General features: G+C 37.9%; 1 protein-coding gene across 1 annotated transcript in view; it reads right to left on the bottom strand.

Annotated features, from left to right (window-relative positions):
- Positions 1 to 6,508: 6,508 nt before the first annotated feature.
- The window catches only part of LIMCH1 (LIM and calponin homology domains 1), a 455,814-nt gene continuing 441,020 nt past the window's right edge, over positions 6,509 to 21,302 (bottom strand). The window contains 5 exon segments of the mRNA XM_023738915.1: positions 6,509 to 6,534; positions 13,642 to 13,744; positions 16,266 to 16,374; positions 18,411 to 18,488; positions 20,449 to 20,572. Of these exon segments, the coding sequence (XP_023594683.1) occupies positions 6,509 to 6,534; positions 13,642 to 13,744; positions 16,266 to 16,374; positions 18,411 to 18,488; positions 20,449 to 20,572 (440 nt within the window).

Here is a 21,302-nt window from a genome sequence, read left to right on the forward strand (position 1 = left end):
TCTGTGGTGAAATAATCTTATGATATATGAACCAATGCGGGGGATCTCCTCTCCTCAATAAAGTGGTTAAAAAGAGGCCCTTCCTTTTTTCAGGGTTGGCTTTTGAGTTTGAGAAAGCTGAGGCCCAAACAAAATTTGGGGTGGGTAAGTGTGTTATCAAGGAGACCTGGTAGTGTGACAGCTAAATGCTTGGCTGCTAACTGGAAGGTTGGTGGTTCAAACACACCCAGTGGCTCTATGGGAAAAAGACCTGGCGATGTGCTCCCATAAAGATTATAGCCTAGAAAATCCTCTGAGGGCAGCTGGGCTGTCACATGAGGTTGCTGTAAATCAAAATTGACTCAACAGCACCTAACAACCACAAACTTATTATCTATGAAGTAGGACTAATTTTTCCCAACTCTAGAAACTAGTCTTGGGTAGATGTAGAGATGGTATCAGTTTGATCACACGTAGATAATTCTTTAAAGGAGCATAATGCTCAAAGCAGATATACTTTACTAATTAAGCTATTTTTTGGTTCAAAGAAGACTTTAGGGGATTGTTTGGTTTAAGGTTTAAAGTTTAAAGATAATCTCAGGGCAGTAGGGGTTTTCAGAGGTAGTGTATGTTGGGGAAGAGTTCAGTGGAGCCCTGGAATAACCCTGTGGACAGGGCTGAGATTGGCATAGAAAGACTCCACAGCCTCAATTCTAGCAAACAGTCCAAACCCATGCCACAGAAGAGAGCTCTATGCTTTCTTCCCAGAGTAAGAAAATCAAATCCCAGATAGAAAAAAATAAAACTCTGTTCATTTGAGTATTTTATTTATAATTGTAAATTTTCCATGAAAGAGTGTTCTAGTTTACATTTGTGTGCAGGTCAAATCCTGCCAAGGTCTATCTATACCAACAGGTCTTCCCAGTTGACCCCATATGAGATCCTTTCTTCCTAGAGCCAAGGATAGTTAAGTAGGAGTTTGTCCTGATCAGCCCTGATCAGGGACAGTTGGTGAAATACACTATTATGTAAAGTCTTAAACATACTCATGCAGAACAAGTCACTTATCCCTCTTATATCTCGTTTCTCATCTATATAATGGGGAGAAATACATCTATCTTCTCACATACCATAAATGTGATTTGATAAACAAAACAATGCTTGCAAAGATGCATTTGATATGTGGAGCAGAATTTCAAATTCCCAATGGAATCCAGTCTTTCTGTAGCCACTGAGGCTGGATGAGCCCCTGAAACTATAGCCCTGAGATAATCTTTAAACTTTAAACCAAAACAATTCCCTGAAGCCTTCCTTGAACCCCAAAATATCTTATTTTAATTAGTATAGTTGCTTTGAGCATCGTGCTCTTTTAAAGAATTATCTATGTGAGACCAAATTGACAATGGCAACTCGAAAGGTTAGATGGGAAGCTTAGGGGGCAATGAGTTTAAGACAATGGTGGTGGACTAGTGTGGAAAAGGATAGCAAGAATGGTAGCACAATTTGAAGAATGTAACCGGTGTCACTGAATTGTACATGTAGAAATTGCTGAAATGGTGTATCTTTGGCTGTGTATAGTCACCAAAACTAAAACAAAATTTCTAAGTGCATTTGATAAAACAATGCAAAAAATCCTACTTTCTGTATTTGCACACTTTTCTGTGTCCTTTTGAGTCACTCAGAGGCAAAAGTGAAACTATCAAGGGTATGCTTTGGCAGGGTTAGGTGCAGAACTGAACATGGGTGTTTGTAAAATAATAATTTTTGATGATATCACATAAATAGTGCTACACAAAAGTGTTATGAATCATAGCAATACCACCTGCTGATGAATAATTCTATTAGCTTCTTTCTTTGAATAACTCAGGATATTCCCGAAAGCAAATATTTTGCATGGCCATTTCTTGATATAGTTGTCAAATGGAACGATTCACAGCAGAGTAACTTAGTAGCAGCTGATAGAAAAGCACAGAGAAGACTTAATGACAGGTTGCAAATTTGTGGCTTGAGAACAAAATTAGACTTGGAGATGTATTTTTTTGAGCTCCACAATTTTGTTCTACACTGGAAAATGGTTCCAATTATTGCCAACATTAACAAAAAAAAAACTATACTTTTTACATAAAAAAATTGGCTTGAGCCAAGTAGCTACCTTCTCTTTAGACAGAAATGTTCTTTTTTCAGTTTGCCATAGTCTAAACCACTCTCTATTGTACTCATATGAAAACAATTGGCTGGAGCAAAGTAGCTGCCTCCTTCTTTAGAAAGAACTGTTCCTTTATCAGTTTGTCAGAGTCCACACCATTCTCTATTCTCTTCTTTTCTCACTTACAATGCCTGTTTCCTCCAGTCATTTGAATTTTTAACTCCTGAGTTAGATAATGCCTAAGAATGGAGGAGGGATTGGTTTTCTGTGTGGTCTAGATTTGGCCCCTAAAAAGAAGTCCTTAGGTCTTGAAGAAAGTCAATGGAAAGTTAATTCAACATATCTGAGGTAAGATATTTTCTTTTAATAAAGACATTCTTTACAGACCTCGTGTTAAAATAAGTCTTTTGTTTTGAAATGCATTCTAGGTGGATTTGCATTTAAATAACAATGGATTTATTAAGTTACTCTGATAGTTACTAAAATTCTCTTATGAAAGAATTCTCTTCCTTCTATGGAAACAGCAGCTTCTACTGCCTTCGAAGCTTTGGAAAAAAAAAAAGCAGATACAAAGCGTAGTAGTAATTAGGACATTACAGCTTAAGTCGATTGAAAATTTTCAGGAATTTGCTTGCTATTACCATGACTTACAAATATGAGGCAGAATGCAAAGTAAAATATATGTGTAGTTTAGAGTTAACAGTATCTGTATGATGCCGCTGTTTCACAGCATATTCCCTGGTTCAACAATCGAGGAAATGGCCTTCGGTGAAACAGAGTATATACACAGTGAGTGGGGGACATTGGTGAAGAAAAATGTCAGGATATAGGGATTTAAGAGGCTTGCCTTGTTTTTCTGTAGCAAGTGCTGGAAGTTGCCCATGATTTGGGTGTCTCAGGTAATTCCCACCGACATTTTCATGGTCCCACTCTGGTTACTGTGGGTCTCATCTCAAGGAAATTTGAATGCTTCAAAAACAAAAACAAAACCAGTTGCTGTGGAGTGGATTTTGATTCATGGTGACCCTGTGTATTTCAGAGTAAAAATGCACTCCACAGGGTTTTCAATGGCTGTGATCTTTTGGCAGTAGATCACCAAGACTTTCTTCTGAGGCACTTCTGGGTGGATTCAAACTGCCAACTTTTGTTAGTAGCCGAGCGCTTACCCATTTGTGCCACCTTGAACCTTTCAGTGGAAGACAATTCCTCAGTTACCCCTACAACCAGCTGATAAATTTGATTTTCCCTAAAGAGTTGACCTCAAATATACATCAATCCATTGACACCGTCTGACTATATAACACGGGACCAAATGTTTCAAGGGAGAGATCCATTCTCCCTTGTCCCAGTAAGAAAACCGACACCTGCCCCCCCACCAAATCAATAGGATACAAAATCGATTTGAGTATTTTATTTATAAATGTACATTTACTATAAAAGCTGTTGCATTTTAGACAACTTTTTATTTTTATTTTTTACTATTTCTCAGAGGCATTTTAGAATAAATATTGTCAATGAAGGTTAGTGTTAACTGATATAGAACATTGGCCACCCATAACAGTAACATCTTTTGGACAGACTCACATAGGAGGTGGATCCTTTAGTTCATTAAATCTTACACTGTGTATAGATAACTATAATAGGTATTGCATTAATAACACTACATAGAAAGAATGAGGAAATGTCATAAAAGTTTGTAGTGAAAAACAAAGCATTACCCATGTTTTCTTAAGAAAGAGATGGGATTAGTATTTGGAGTATGAGAAAAAAAATCAGATATACTTCCTCAGGAACAATAAATCACTCACTTGCCTCAACCTTTTTTTTTTTTAAACAAACACATTTACATTCTAGCTCAACAGTGGCAGAGCTTTTTTTTTTTTCCTGGGATCTCAAAGATTATTTGAAAAGAAATAGATCATACTCATTATGCTGCATTGGGAAAAACAAGATCTAGTCTGCTGAAGCTGCCATGTAGCAGACTCCAAATGAAATATAAATCAAATATAAATAGAAACAGTTGGCAATTAGAATTTAGAAAATGTTGGAGATTATTCTGTGCTGGTGACTAGTGTTCATTATGGAAAAGCACATTTTGCAGTTGGAGAATAGGGCTTTATTTTTCTTGACTCGATTCTAGCTTCAATACATGTACAATGAGTCTCACTAAGAAATATGTATAAATGGGTTTGTGAAACCAGAAGAGAATGTGCAATATTCATATATTCCTAACATAACGGATGGAGTTCCACATGTAAAAAGTATTCTATAAAAATCGGTTATGAATGATCGTATTGTACATGTTTGTGCATTATCTGTGGTACTCTGCTAATATCATGCAAAGTGTAAACATCCACATTATCAAAATATTTAATAAAACATGCAGGTGGTTAATCAAAATATTGGACTTAATTTGTACATTTTCAAAACTTTTTTCTTTAATTTTTTTTTCCTGTAAAACAGCAAACACCTCCATGAGAAGTCTTGGGAACTTGGAAATGACTTCCTCTCTCTTCAATGTACTGCATCCATAATTCATCACTGACTATGTGCAACAGCTTTGCATTTTCTAAGGCACAATTTTTAATGAAATGGCATGTAAATTTCAATCTAACAACAGCTTGTCCAGATGAAAATATGGTCAAAATACCTCCAGTGGCTGAGGAAATTTCTGCACTTACATGGGACCAACATGCAAAGAATCATCTAGCATGTAAATAAATAATCAACAGCCATACTCAGTAACTCATAGCAACCCTAAAGGACAGAGTAGAACTGCCCCATAGGGTTTCCAAGGAGCGCCTGGTGGATTTGAACTGCCAACCTTTTCGTTGTCAGCTGCAGCTCTTAATCACTATGCCACCAGTGTCGCTATAAGTTAGAATGGACTCGATGGCAATGGGTTTTTTTTTTTTTTTATATACTCAGTAAGACAAGAAAAAGAATTATTGCTTACGTAACAGAAAAACATCTACTTGATCTCCTTTTACGACTACATTAACCTACTAGAAGTGTTTCCATAGTCTACATTCACATAATGTAATTTTTACTTATTTGCCATTGTCTTAAGGCAGAATAAATAGTTCTTCTTCTCAGTCTTACAGAAAACAGCCTGGAGATCTAAAACGTGATCTTTTTTAGTAGTTTGACGCTCTTCTTGGCCAGCTGAAACTCATCACACAGGGCAGAAAATAAACAAGCTCCCGATAAGAGTTCCTCTCTAAACTTCTCTATGCGCAGGGTCCGGAATTCTTGATGGTAAAGAGAGGTGGTGACAAAGGAGAATAAAGGAGAGCACGTATCCATTAGAGCAGGCAGGGCACAATTTGAGCGGTAGGTTATTGCTGATCACACACCAGTGGCTTTTCACATCATGATGTCATTTTGGATTCTGTTAGGATGGAATTAATGCTTTTATTTAGACTCTTGAGTTTCAAGCCCTCAGGGAGAACTTGCAGGCTAGGTGAGGAGTGGCCACTCCTAATAATGACTTATCTCAATGAGATCTTCCATTGCCTACTATAAAGTCCCTTACTGAGGACTCCTGAAGAGAAGCAAGCCACACAGACCTTGTGGCTATGACCCACCACTCTTTTGAAGATTGAAGTTTTTCATAGATTTTGGTAATAACTTGGGAAATGATGACTGAAATATTTCCCACTGTTGTTTTCCTACCCTTGGGCAATGTCCCAGAGTGTAAGTCTAGCAGATAAATTGCAGATTTATTTGACGGAACAGCCTATATTAATGACATAACTTCCAAGGAACACAAAATCTAATACTAACGGTGCAATAATTTATTGGTATAACTTCTACCCTCAAAAAGTAAGTAACACAAATGTTTTCAGGATTACAGTATATATTATCAGACTAGTGTCTTTGCATTTAAAACAAGTTATAGCTCAGAGAGCTCGCTGTGACGTTTAGTTTCTGAAATGCATTAATCTTATGCTGTCTTAGAAGACCACGTCTCAAATTGGCATGTCTTGCACTTTCTGCAGCTTAATTCTGTAAACGTAAAATGCTTAATTCCTAGAGGTACTAATACAAAACAGGTTCATTGCATCATTTACCTCATTAAGTTCCAAAGAAGAGAATAACACATTTTAAACCATAAGCCTGCTTGACCATGCTAAGACCCTTTTTTGAGCTATTCAGGATCATTACAACTCAATAGCCTCTTTTATATATGTGCAAATGCAAAAAAAAAAAAAAAAAGTAAAACACAAACACTGTTCTACAAAAGAGATAACATCTTTTAGAAGAGCCTTTCTGAAATTAGATAAATGCTGGGAAACCCTCGAATTTGGGATTTTGTTAGGCGATTGCCAGGGACACCCTCAATAAACAATTGGTGAAGGATCTGGAAGCTTGAAAACCACATCACAACGTTGTAGGTTGGCCAGCACCTGTGATAAAGAAACAGAGCAACATTTGGTGAAAGAAGTCAGCACTTCTTGCTTCAGATGTTTTAAAACTTCCCAGATTAGCAGTTACCTCTGGTAAACTCTCTTCCCTCCAGGGTGGGAAAACCAGGGCTTTGAACAGGTTCAGTCTCATTCAAACCCCTGGTGAGAATTTACATTTCCACCCCAGATATACTGAATCAGAATCTACATGTTAACCTATCCCCAGGTGATTGCTATGTATAACAAAATTTGAGAATCGCTGTTCTACTAGTAAGGAGCCCTGGTGGCCAGTGGTTAAAGCAATTGGCTGCTAATTAAAAGGTTGGTGGTTCAAAACCAACAGTACTCCGTGGAAGAAGGATGTGGCCGTGTGTTTCCATAAAGATTTACAGCCTTGGAAACTCTATGGGGTCCCTATGAGTCAGAATCGACTAGAATGCAGTGGGTTTTTTGGCCCTACCAGTGGTTCTCAGGAAACCCTGGTGGTGTAGTAGTTAAGAGTCACGACTGCTAACCAAAAAGTTGGCAGTTCGGATCCACCAGGTGCTCCCTGGAAACCCTATAGGGCAGTTCTACTCTGTCCTATAGGGTCGGTATGAGTCAGAATCGACTCAACGGCAACGGGTTTGGTTTGGTTTGGTTTTGGTTTAGTGGTTCTCAGAACTGGTCTTTACTCCCTAACCAGCAGCATTAGCATTGCCTAGTACCTTGTTAGGAATGCAAATTCTCAGCAGGGGTGCAAACTGGTTCGAAGCCCAGGATTAGAAATGCTTTGGATTTCACCCTAAACCAAATGAACTTTCATTGAGTTTTCTACTTTGTCTTCAGGGGCAAATAAGCAAGAAAATAATCTCTTTTCCCTCAAGTTCTTTAGGTTTTGGTTCTCTAATAATAAATACATTATAACTGAGGAATTCAACACATGATCTAGAACTAGGATGGCTAGATTTAGCAAATAAAAATATAGAACACTCAGTAGAAACTGAATTTCAAATAAACAACAAATAATTGCTTATTAGTTATTTAAGTATAAGTATATACCATGCAATATTTGGGACATACTTGTGTTAAGTAGAGAGCTTGCAGTATTGGGACATATTCATACTAAATGAATTATTCATTATTTATTTGAAATTCAAACTTAACTGGGAAAAAATTAACTGGGCATTTTGTATTTTATCTGGCAACCCTATCTAGAAAGGATGATCTGGGCTCCATATTTCTTGCTGAAACCTTTACAAGGTTTCTCCTTCATTTCAGGCACTAGAGTTGTGATGAGGCAATTGCAACATTGGAAAAGACCCCAGGGAGTTTGCGTTAAATGCATTTCACAAGAGTGAATGATGGAACAGAACACCATGTACAAAGACACAGTCATCCAACACCCAAGCACAAATGGCACAAGCTAAACACGTGACGGCCTGATTTGTGACAGGTAATTTGTTTTGCACTTCCATTCCCATTTACATATGAACTTAAAAACTGTTTACATTGCTTTTAGGAATTGCATTTTAATATGCTGTTATGCTATTTTTCCCTCCAAGAGAAAAATTTCATTTAAATGTAACTAGTTACTTGGAGAAAATAGGATTATATATTCAGGTTTTATTCCACAAAATGAAATTATTTTGTTTCACTTAGAATGCCTATGATGTAAACCACCCCTCACATCCATCCATCTCCCATCTTCTCCACTCAGATAAAATAAAAAAAGAATGATTTTCAGCCATTTCTTCCAATTCCGACTCTTTTATTGTATCTACAGTATACTCAACCAATTCAAATGTATTTATACTTCCCTAGTCAATTGTAATCCCCTCCCCTCCACCCATTCACACCTAAACTATATTTATTTCTTATGACACCATGAAAGAAATGAGTAGTAGTCTCAGATATGCTGGTCATTCTCCTTGTCATGTATTGACTTAATTAAAATTCAGCCTAAAACGGTACCTGCATTTATGTGCAAAAACAAACATGAGAGAAAAATTAGGAAATTTTTGGAAAAAATAATTAGAGAGAGGGTGGCCACTATTACCCAATATTAAAACATATTATGAAGCTACAATAAATAAGACAGATACTGGAGAATAAATAGGTTAATAAAATATTCAGAAATAGATGGAAGTATGTATGGGCTTAGTTTATGATAAAGGTGGCATTTCAAAATAGTGGAAAACAGAGGGATTATTCATTAAATGATATTCACACCACTGGCTAACTGGAAAAAAAATAAAGCTGGATATCTACCTCATTTCTTACCCCAAAGTACATTCCTGATGATCACATATTTACATGTGAAAAACAAACAAAAATACTAGGAGAAATCTCAGCTAAATTTATACATAACTTGGAGTGGTGAAAGTAGGATGAGTTTTTCTAAGATACAAAATCCAGAATCCAAAAAGAAAAAAGAAAGATAATTATCTACATCCTAAAATGAAAATCTCTTGCATAATAAATCAGGAAGTGGAAAGGCCAATGGTAACTACAAAATGTAGTAAATATGACAATGGGCGGGTATCTTTAATTTAAAAAGAACTTATACAAATCAGCTGCCAATAGAAAAATGGGTACAGGATGTTGTTGTTAGTTGCCATGGAGTTGATTTTCGACTGTGGTGACCCCTTGTGACAGGAGAACTGCCCCATAGAGTTTTCTAGACTCTAATCTTTATGGGAGCAGATCACCAGGTCTCCCTCAGGTACAGAAGCAGTTTATAGCCAAAGTAATACAAACGGTGAATAAACATATGAAAAGATGCTCAAACTCACTTATAATTAAAGACATACAAATCATAGCAATGAATCTTTTTTTCCCACCCAGTGAACTGGAAATAACTGCCCCATAGGGTTTCTAAGGCTGCAATCTTTACAGAAGCAGCTTGCCTCATCTCTTTCCGGTGGAAAGATGGGTTCGAATCACCAACTTTTCAGTTAGGAGCTGAGCACTAAACCACTGTGCCACCAGGGTTCCTTGCTGATATCCAGAGCTGACATAAATGTGGAAAAGAAAGAGCCTTTCTTACGCACTTTGGGGGAAGAGTGCAACTTTTTTTGAGGATAATTAGGCAAAATGTATGAAAATTTAAAAAGCACATACCCTGTAACTCAGAAGTCCTACTGCTTAAACTTGTTTTGCTGTCGAGTCGATTCCAACTCATAGCAACCCTATAGACAGAGTAGAACTGCCCCATCTTTCTCCTGAAGAGCAGTTGGTGCATTGGAACTACCAGTCTTTCCATTAACAGCCGAGCACTTAACCACTGCATCACCAGAGCTCCTTTCCTACTGCTCAGAATCTACGATATGGCAATGCCTTCAAATATTCATCAAGATACATGCACAATGTTCACTGGAGCATATTTTTGTAATATTAAAAAAACTGGAAAGAACCAAAGTGTCCATCCACCAAAAATTAGTTAAATAAATTATGCTAAATCCATACAATGGGATTGTAGGTAGCCATTAAAAAGAATAAAAAAGAATGGGTTAATATAGAAAAACTGCCCAAGATACATCATTAAGTTAAAAACAACAATGACAAAAACTAAGTACAGAACACCATGAATATATGATCAGCTTGTGAAAAAACACACATGCAGGTAGATGCATTACACACCTAAGTGTGTGTGTGTGTGCGCGCGCGTGCGTGCACGGGCATGTGTGCATGTACATATACACAAACATACATTCTGACCCTGCCCCATGAAGTTATCAGAAAGTAATTATGATGGTTAACTAAAAATTTTCCCTTTTCGTTCGGCAGCTTTCTGAACTGTTCAAAATTTTCTAACCTTATATCATTTATTGTTGTTGTTGTTAGCTGCCATCAGGTTGGCTCTCAAATCATGGCAACCCCATGTGTTACAGAGTAGAAGCGCCCCATAGGGTTTTCTTGGCAGTAATCTTTACAGGAGCAGTTTACCAGGCCGCTGGGTGGGTTTGAACCACCAACCTTTTGGTTAGCAGCCAATCTCAAACCACCATCCAGATGAGATACCATTTGTAACTTTCCTTTATTTATTCTTCGGAATGTCTATAGAGGTTATCTAGTCAGAGAGATATTAAGCCTTTTTGGTTTCTTCCTTGACTTTCTTAGTATTCTAAAAATTTCTAGTAAAATACTGCATTAAAAACTTAAAAAAAATCGCAACTATAGACTACCTTCAGATCATTGTTTTTCATCTTACAAGAAGGTTACAGGAACTCTATCATTCTTGTCTTTATTTACTTATTTATTTTTTATTGATTCTTGTCTTTAGATTTGGAATTAAAAACAGTTAACAGAGACGGGCTTTATATTTGTATATGAAAGAGAAAAATTCCTGGCCTACATCCGAAAAGCTAATTTCTAAAAGAAATCATTATGAATCACACAACTCCCCAGTTAAAAAAAATAAAATCTGGATCAGAAGGGGTCACTGTCACCTAGAGGTGGGTTCAGTTTTATTCCCTGTTGGCATCCTTCGAGCACTTTAAATTATGGAAGAAATTCCATCTGGCTCAAAGGTCTGTCCTGCAACCTAACTGTGCCCTCTTCTGGCTCAATGCTTCACATTCAGCTGATTCACTGAGGCTGAAAAAATGCTTAACTTGCAGAAGATGATAGAAAACAATAATTCTGAAATCTGAGAGACAAGGTTTTTAGTTTTCCTTTCTAGTGTATGAAAACAAAAACAAACAAACAAATCAAGTTGTTGTATAAATAGTCCAGGTTGATGGCAGCAGCTCTGAGTTGGAACTGTTTTGACCTCAAGTCGAATGTGCATCATAAATCAAAACTACTAGGGTTTGATTTAATTTTTAATTCCCATCATTTTATTAAGATAGGCACACATTTGTCTGAATTTACTAAAACCATAGGTCTAAAACAACTTAATTTCAATTTTTACTCTTAAAGTCTTCCTTATGCCTCACAGATTTAGACACCATGTAAAAAGACTAAAAATGTTACTTAACTTACTTTGAGAAATAATAAAACATTCTTGAATTTCAAACTCCTTTCTTCACTTAATCTTTTTCTTCTTAAAAGAAAGAGTTTTAAACTGATGAATTCGCATTATAAGGTCTCCTGCTGTCTATCCACCAGAAGGACTATGGTTATATTGGAGACTGAGGAAGGATTCTGAGGCAAGCTACTGGATATTTAGATTTTCTAAACAGCAGCTGGGCAACAGCACCCCCTGCTGCCCCCAAAACCAACATGAACCTTCTACATTAGGAGACCCAGATATAAGATGGGAGGGTTGACTCTTCAAGGAAGCTCCAAGGCAGCTGTGACTGTGTACTAAGGTATTGGAGTGGCAGTTCACAGAGGATCAGAAGCAACAATTTTGTCTCTGAAGAAACTTTCAATTTAGTTGGGAACAAAACCATATTATACAATGAAACTCCTGATTGTAGGGCAAGTGGGTATTGAGGAGTTTGGTGCTTGATTTGATAAACAGTGGAGAGCCACTCTTCACAGGTAAACCATCCTCAGATGGTGCTGGTCTCCTAAAGATATGTCTCAACAAATGAATAGTGCTTCCAAGACCTGATATCTTCCTTCTGCCTCACCAGAATCTCTACGGTGAGCTCTGTTGTGTTGTTGTTAGGTGCCGTCGAGTCAGTTCTGACTCATAATGACCCTATGTACAATAGAACGAAACACTGCCTGGTCCAGCACCATCCTCACAATCATTGTTATGCTTGAGTCCATTGTTGCAGCCGCTGTGTCAATCCATGTTGTTGAGGGTCTTCCTCTTTTTCGCTGACCCTCTACTTTACCAAGCATGATGTCCTTCTCCAGGGACTGACCCCTCCAGATAACATGTGAGCTCTGGCGGAGTCCAAAAGTTGGCCTACAGTTTTTACCTGCTGGTGTGTTAATTTGCTTCTGGATGGAGAGAGTGTGTGCACACTGTAGCAGTCACTTCCAGTAAGAAACAAGTGCTAAATAGGGGTTATTTCTTTTTATTTCTTTTACCTAGATTTCCCTAGATGCCACCACCAGTCAGTCTGTCGTACTGTGGTAGATTGCATGTTGCTATGATGCTGTAAGTTATGCTACCAGTATTTCGAATACCAGCATCAATTGTATCAATTTGGCTAAGCCATGATTTCTAGTATTGTGTGATTGTCCACCATTTTGTCATCTGACGTGATTTTCCTATGTGTTGTAAATCCTACCTCTACGATGTTAATGAGGTGGGATTAGAGGCAGTTATGTTAATGAGGCAGGACTCAATCTACAAGATTAGATTGTGTCTTAAGTCAATCTCTTTTGAGATATAAAAAGAGAGACGTGAGCAGAGAGACAGGGGGACCTTGTACCACCAAGAAATGAGAACCAGGAAAATAGCACATCCTTTGAACCCGGGGTCCCTGCACTGAGAAGCTCCTTGACTCGGGAAGATCTATGACAAGGACCTTCCCCTAGAACCAACATAGAGAGAAAGGCTTCCCCTGGAGCTGATGCCCTGAATTTGGACTTCTAGCCTACTAGACTGTGACAGAATAAACTTCTGTTTGTTGAAGCCATCAATTTGTGGTATTTCTGTTATAGCAGCACTAGATAACTAAGACAGTCACCCATGATGGACAGGTTTCAGCAGAGCTTCCAGATTAGGACAGAAGGAAGAAAGGCCTGGCACAATTTACCTTTGAAAATTAGCCAATGAAAGCCTTATGGATAGCAGCCTTAGAAAAAATACAACCAGGATGCTCCTTAGAAGTGAGGATGGCGAGACTTCGGCTCAATTACTTTGGACACACCATCAGGAAAGGCCAATCACTAGAGCAGGATATCATGGTTGATAAAACAGATGGCTGGCGAAGGCGAGGGAGGCACTAAGAGAGATGGATTGATCCAGTGGCCGAAACAATGGGCTCCAAAAGCAGCAATCATGAAGATGGCACAGGACTGGGCAATGTTTTGTTTTTAGACATAAGGTCACTATGAGTCGGAGATGACTCAGTGGCAACTAACAACAACAACAGATGTGAATAAATGTTTTCCTCAGGATAGTTTTGTAGATGGAGAAACACATTGAATTCCTAAACTGGGTTCTATGAAAGGCATATGATTGCATCACTCATCTCAGGGTTTTCCCCCAGTACTTACTTCTGGATCGCATGTAGCAATCATTACAGTTTAGAAGACCGTTTCGGATCCTGACATCCGTCCCACTCAGTGCATCTCCAAGCTGCCCTTTACAAATTCCACACTAGAGAGGAAAAAGAACAGAAGCCATAAGGTACATGGAGAATTGTTTCTTCCTTTTGTTTTATAATTTATTTTTGTTGGTTTTGTTGTTGAGGAGGAATTGTTTCTTTATATCACTTACTGCTTACATGACTAGAACACGAATCACTTATACAATCTGCATATTTGTTGAGCAACTACTACATGCTAGGTGCTATACCAAGAGTTGACCTAACAACAACAATACACTTCTAGGATTTTATCCTAACTCCTTTCATTTCACAGAGGAGGACATTAGTTCCGAGAGGCTAGTTGACTTGTCCAAGGTTGTAAAGCAGGTAAGTGGTGTTATGTTAGGCTGAGTCCAAAGCCTATGCTCTCAACCTCTATGATACACTCTATCAAGATGGGAGAACCATTTTAAACTCATTAAACCATGGTGGTTTTAAATAAACACACAGCCAACGAGTTATCAATCGAAACTTGTCTGTGAATAATCTTTTAGATGCTTTCCAGTATTGTTGGTAAGTTTTACCAGATAAGAGTATTAGGCAATAGTTATTCTACTTTATATGTCCACATTAAAGACAGTGATGCCCAGAGTAACAAATCCACTGTAAATGGAATTTCCTTCAGTCAAGTCATCCTGTGTATAGAAGGAGACTGAGGGATACACCATCTGGTTGTACCAGAGAAGGTGGCAGTGGGAGTTGGTCAATATGTCAGGCTCTTGCTGGAGGATTAGGACCCAGCTCAGGAGAAGGGGTCCTGAAGTCACCCAGGACAGGGGACAGCTTCTTTCAAATTATGTTACAAGCTGCAGTTACATCCCAAACCAAAAAAAACATATCTGTTTCTGTAGAGTTGATTCTGACTCACAGTGACCCTATAGGACAGAGTAGAACTGCCCCATAGGGTTTCCAAGGAGCAGCTGGTGGATTCAAACTGCCAACCTTTTGGTTAGCAGCCAAGCTCTTAACCACTGCACCACCAGGGCTCTATCACAAGGTCGGGTAATAAATCTAAGGATGCACCTTAAAGCATCATACTAGTTATAGAAAGTGAATAAAAGCCTTGACAGCTAAGAATGCCAGTATCCTATCGCTTGAGAATATGCAAAGACCCCTTGCCACCTCCATTATTTCTAGTTTTGGTAAAGTTTCTAAGAACAAAATGTGGTGTTGGAACATATCATCTTTGCATTACCATGAAATTAAAAAAATATATTCTTAGAGCCTCAAAATTCTTCTAGATAATTTGGGATATATATCATCCAGGTTAATTTTACAATAAGAATATATTTGGTTATCTTTTGTGAAATTACTCTCTATAAAAATAAAACAGAACTTGGGAATGGAAAACTGTGGTCTCATTCTAATATGTTTAATACATTGGATCTATAATAAGTATTCACATTGTGGCGATGTCTTGCTTTCAAATGATTACTGATATTATTAAATTAATAATTTGGGGACAATTTCACTCATTTTCACTTAGCATATAGGCAAAGTGGGAGTCATACGAATCCACTTTATAGTGCAGGAAGCTACAAACAAGAAATACTAAGTCAAGAAGGAAAAAGGAAGCATGCCAGAATTATGCAAAGAAAGAGATGACCCTTATTCAGTGCTGCAAAGTTTGGCTTCAAAAATTGCATATTAATTTGAAATGTGTTCATGAGTCAAGAAAAGACAAGAAATGCTTACATAATCAAACTCATAAATTTTATGATAAAGTATAACGCACTGGTTAGCTTACCTACTTATCAGAATCTAGGCTTCCTCATTTGCAGTTTATTCATTAATTCATTCATCTAAAAATATTTATTGACACCTACTCTTTTAGGTACAGAGGCAAAAGTGGTGAGCAAGACAGACATGGATCCTGTCTTTATGGAGTTTATAGCCTATCTGAAGAGATAAGTCATAATTAAAGAACTTAGTAATGAGGAATAAGGGCCAGGAAAGGTTCTATAAGGATATATAACAAAGGCAACTGACTTAGTCTGAGTGAGCAGGGTGGCTTCTTGGAGGGAGCAATATTCAATATGAAATTATAGACATTCAATCTGAAATCTAAAATTTTGCAGCTAGCTATAACCAAGTAATTTGCAGAAAATCTTGTATTAGGTTAAAATAAAGACTAACGCCCTTGTACATTTTACATTAAGTCACAAGAGTTCAAGAATCAGCAAAGATGTTATACTGCAAATAAATCTTCATGGCCCTAAAAGACTCAGAAGCATCAGTGTCTTCCCAGTGTAGCATTCTTATTTTCCTGCTAGAGTATATGGTCGTTATCAACAAAAACTGTTGTGTAAAGACAACATCAGTTGCACACATCTGTTTAGCCTCTTCTAAACCAACATCCCACAGCAATGCACGATAGAAGAGCTTTATCCTAAAGGCTGTACTTCACCCACACTTCTATACAACATAGAGGTGGCAAAGGCCTTCAGGATTTCCAGGAGATATTTCTTAGCACAGAGGATGCCAAAAGATAACATGAAGTTGCACTTAATAAGAAGAGTGATGAGTACGTACCCTAAAGCACTGGATGTGAAAATAGAGATTAAGGGTCTCGATGATCATAGCAGCTCCTTTACCCAAAGGAAGGCCACAGGAAGAGCACAGCTTCTTCCCACTTATAGACCTGGATTAAAAAAAAATATATATATATATATTTATTAAATTTTCAGTTTAGAACAGCTGGTTGAACACACAAATATGTAACCTCCTGCAAAAGAGATATTCTTCTGTGCTAGATATTCTTCTTCCCATAGGTCACATTTTTATCATAAATGACATGAAAATTATTGAACTGATAATGAACAGGAATTAAATATTAGGTATAGGTTACAGACAACTTCTAGACTAAATACAATAGGGCTCTATTGTGGTATCAAATCTAGTGAGTGTGTGTGTGTATGTATGTATGCATGTATGTGTGTGTGTATGTATGCATGTATGTGTGTGTGTAAGTTATTTGTTCCAAGAAATTTCTGTTGTAGTCTGTTCAGCCAAAGTGATCAAATGCCTTGAGATGATTCAGTATATTTATCATATATTCTCATAACTCCTAAAAGATAATTAAGCTTAGCTTTACTAAGGTTTCAACATAGGTTTAAAATTTTTCATAATTGGCTCATTGGCCCACTAGGACATTTCTTTTTACTTGTTAAGAAAAAAAAAAATTGTTTCCTAATAGAGAATTGTGATACACAGAACAGGTACCAGGCAGAGATACGGGGTCCAAACTCTAAGACCCAGGATTAAATCCTTGCTTCATCACCAAGTTCTGTTAAAGAAGTCATTTTGTGTTTCCCTTTTGCCTTTGAAATGAGGGGACTGAACTGGATTACTCTATGACCTCTTCTAGTCCAAACATGCTATGAGTCCATGATTTGGAAACTTGACATTTTAAGTTGTAAGTCCCTGGAGGGTATGGGCTATATCTACCTGATCTCTATATTCCCGTAGACCCTCGAACAGAGTCCACCAGTGGACTAGAACCAAACCTAACAGTCTAACACCAGGTGAGATGACATGGTCAACAGTCCATCTGAAATTAGATGGCTGTTCTCTTAAAGGAGAGCCCTGGTGGCACAGTAGTTAAAAGCTCAGCTGCTAATCAAAAGGTCAGCAGTTCAAATCCACTAGCCACTCCTTGGAAACCCCATGGGGCAGTTCTACTCTGTCATATAGGGTTGCTATGTGTCAGAATCAATTTGACAGTAACGGGTTTGGTTTTTTTTTTTGGTTCTCTTAAAGCAGCTTTCACAAAGCAAAAATCAGATTGCAATGCTGCCTATTGTCTGAAAAGCTCTTGGAATTATACGGAAACCTTTAAAATATGCAATATCATTTGAAAGTCAACGGGGTACAAAGGGACAGTAGTACAGAAAGAAAGACAATACAAAAGAGGAAAGGAGAACTGCCTCAAGCAAACTCTATTTATTAGGATTTCCCTCTTATCTAGTAGTTAAATGAAATTTCTAAATCAAAAAGAACCTCAGAGTACTCAGTAATTTGTTTCTCCAGTGAATGGAAATTTAGGCAGCTTTTAAGAATATCATGGGGCCCAATTAATGTCCAGAAGCAATCATTAGAGAGCTGGAGTGGATTAAAAGAGAAGGATGAAGTTTCTTTTCTCAGCCTCTGCTTGGTTCTCGGGAATAGCCATCAGCGGATCTTGCCTAGGAGCACTGAGCCGTCTTGGAGGGAAAGGCGCCGATTGAGGAGCCCAGAAATTGTCTGGGAGATTTTATTATTAGATTGCGGGTTCCACACAATGTAATTAAAGCCTTGTGGCCACAGCAATGCCAACGTCACACACTTCGCTTTTTCTTTTGTGGGCTGACAAATCGGCAGGCAGATGGGAAGTGTTTTCTTTCTCCTATGTGTGTGTGTGTGTATGTGTATAGGAAGAGATGTGGATGGACAAATCATTTGGCAAGTGACGCAGTGGTTAGCTCAGCTGCCAATCAAAAGGTTGGCAGTTCGAATCCACCAGCTGCTCCTTGGAAACTCTATGGAGCAGTTCTACTCTGTTCCATAGGGTCACTAGGAGTTGGAATCAACTCAATGGCAACAAGTTCTGGTTTTGGTTAATTTGGTTGCAATTATGCTAGACAAGCTGTAGTCAAATAAAACCAAGCAGCCTCAGGAAGGCCTGCTGACCTCTTGTACCTGTTTGGTGACTGGCCAGGAGGGGTGGGAGAGCAGGGGGACAAGTGCCCAGCCTGGAAGTTTTCTTGAGGGCTTGTCCTGTAACATGGAAAAGGAGCCAAAAATTATGACAAGGTAAGAGAAGCCCAATCCACAAAAAAGATATTTTAGATAAGAAAAAACGATCTTCCTTTACAACCAAACTGAAGACTATACAGTGTCCTACTGGTAATTTTTAAAAAGAAGAAACATTGTCATTGCCTAGCAAGGACTGTAAATGTGTTGGCTACACAAAATCAAAACTAGGCTGATACTGCTGAACAGAAAAGACCGACTATTTTTTAAATCTTTATTTTGCCAGGATTTTTGCTGAGTTAAAATTGTTGAGACTTCTTTTGAGTTGCAACCTGCTTTTTGCATGTGGAGTTAGATATAAAAATTATGGACTCAGTGATAGAGGAAAGATGAGCAGGGATTCAGGGAAAATCTCTTAGCCCAGAAATAAATGGCAGAGCTTCAAGGAGGGGTTTTTCAGTGAGGTGGCTTCTACCCCTATCAACAAATCCATTATGGATACATGAGATGAGGGGTGATGTTCAAAATATTTAACAACCACTACATCATGGGCATCAACAACTCAGAATGGTCACCAGCCAAAAGCTACTAGAATGGTTGTCCAGGTGCTCTTAGTTGCCCATGAACTCTGCCGTGATTAAGCTGTCAGTTCTGGTTCTTACTTTTAAAAACTCGTTTCATTTACAGAGAAAGGGGTGGAACACAGAAAACAATGAGGAAAAGGGAAATACCAACACAGATGTGAACAGAGTATGAGCACGTCTGTCTTCTAACTGTGCTTTCACCACAACACCCCGAGCCCCCTACCCACCCAAACTCCCTTCTTTTGCATTTTCATGTAAGACCCTAAACTATAGGTACCACTGCTTTAAAGAAAGGTTGAATACTACTGTAATAATCAATAACGATGATTACTTCTATGTGATTTTAGCTTCTATTTATTCTGAGTGTCATACAGACATATAGAAATGAAACTCGATGGACATAAGAAATAAGGGGGGAAAGAGTTCAAACACTGTATTAAGAAAAATCAAAACGTAATAAGAAAATAAGGCAAAAAATGAGTGTTTTTCTCTTATAAACAGGGTATCATCATCACCATTGTCATCATCACCATCCACTATATAGCACTTACTATTTTCCAGGAATGAAGCCCTATGTGGTAGATACTATTATTATTCCCATTTTACAGATGAGGAAATTGAGGCATAAATTGCTCAAGGTTATCATGCAGGCAGGTGGCAGAGGCAAAATTTGAATCCAGGCAGTCTGGCTCCAGATAATTTGTTAAATTATAACAAATGTCATATTTTTAAAACTGTGGTTATAAGAAACCTTTGGCTCAAGTATGATCTTACTGTGGAACTATGGATTCATTTTTATTTCCTCTACTATATAATCAGTCAAGTACTTTGGGGTAAGTTACTTAACTTTCCTAAGCCCCCATCTCCTCCTCTGTAAAATGGGAACACGGACCTCAAAAAGTTATTGGCAGAGTTAAGTGAGTTAATATATGAAAAGAAGAAAGAAATACATACAAAACCTTCAACACAGTGTTTGTTATATTGAAATGCTTAAAAATAATAACTATTATTATTGTAAAAAAAACCCACAGATCTTACAAAATTAAAAGATAGCCTAGTATAGCTACTTTAATAAGAAAGCATGATAATGAGAGAATGACATTTTTTCCATGAAAGAACTTTTGTCAATAGGCTCTGAGACAATTTAACTCAAATAAATTACTAATACAACAGGCCTGCAGATTCTTCCTATGGGTTAAAAAAATCAGGGTGAATATTTAATTGCCAGGAATGTTGTCCCAGCCTTTTATAAATATTTGTTACCTTATAACTGAGATTAAATGAAGAGAAGGCACGAAAGTGGTGCTGTCATCTTGCCATCTTACACCTCTCCATTTTTTCTCCTCCTAAGTCAACAAATTAAAAAAGGAACTCCATCTCCATCTTATTTGGTTACTTACTTCCGCCTTTCACTTGGAGACTCAATCTGATGGTTAATGTTTTTATCCAGCGGGAGGGTTTTTGGCTTCACATCTTCTGAAATGTGCATAGGTGGGTTTAATACCTGCTGATTCCGGGATGGATCTGAGGCCAAGCAAAGAGCATAAACTTAGTGTCCAGCAGTCACTTTTTGTTGTCGTTAGTTGTTGTCGAATCACCTTAGTGTTTCGTAAGTCACCTTTCTGTAAAGTGCTAATGCCTGCTGAGGTCTCACAAGATTTCATGTAAGCCCTGGGCACATGGTGGAGGCAATACTCAGTTTATTTACTACACTGTGAATTAGTCCCGGAAACAAAGGAAGAAATGATGAGGTAAAAGAGCGGAACAGAAGATTTCAAAGGGCAGCTTGAAAAGTCAAAATAAAGCATTATAATGACATGTGCAAAGAGCTGGAGATAGAAAACCAAAAGAGAAGAACATGCTCGGTATTTCTCAAGCCGAAAGAACTGAAGAAAAAATTCAAGCCTTGAGTTGCAATACTGAAGGATTCTGCACGGAAAATATTAAATGATGCAGGATGTATCAAAAGAAATGGAAGGAATACACAGAGTCATTGTACCAAAAATAATTGGTCAGTGTTCAACCATTTCAGGAGGTAGCATATGATCAAGAATCGGTGGTACGGAAGGAAGAAGTCCAAGATGCACTGAAGACATTGGAGAAAAACAAGGCTCCAGGAATTGACGGAATACCAACTGAGATATTTCAACAAACAGATGTTGCCCTGGAAGTGCTCACTCATCTATGCCGAGAAATTTGGAAGACAGCTACCTGGCCAACCGACTGGAAGAGATCCATATTTAAGCCTATTCTC

This window comes from Trichechus manatus, unplaced genomic scaffold, assembly GCF_000243295.1.
Source record: "Trichechus manatus latirostris isolate Lorelei unplaced genomic scaffold, TriManLat1.0 scaffold00126, whole genome shotgun sequence".
NCBI lineage: Eukaryota > Metazoa > Chordata > Mammalia > Sirenia > Trichechidae > Trichechus > Trichechus manatus.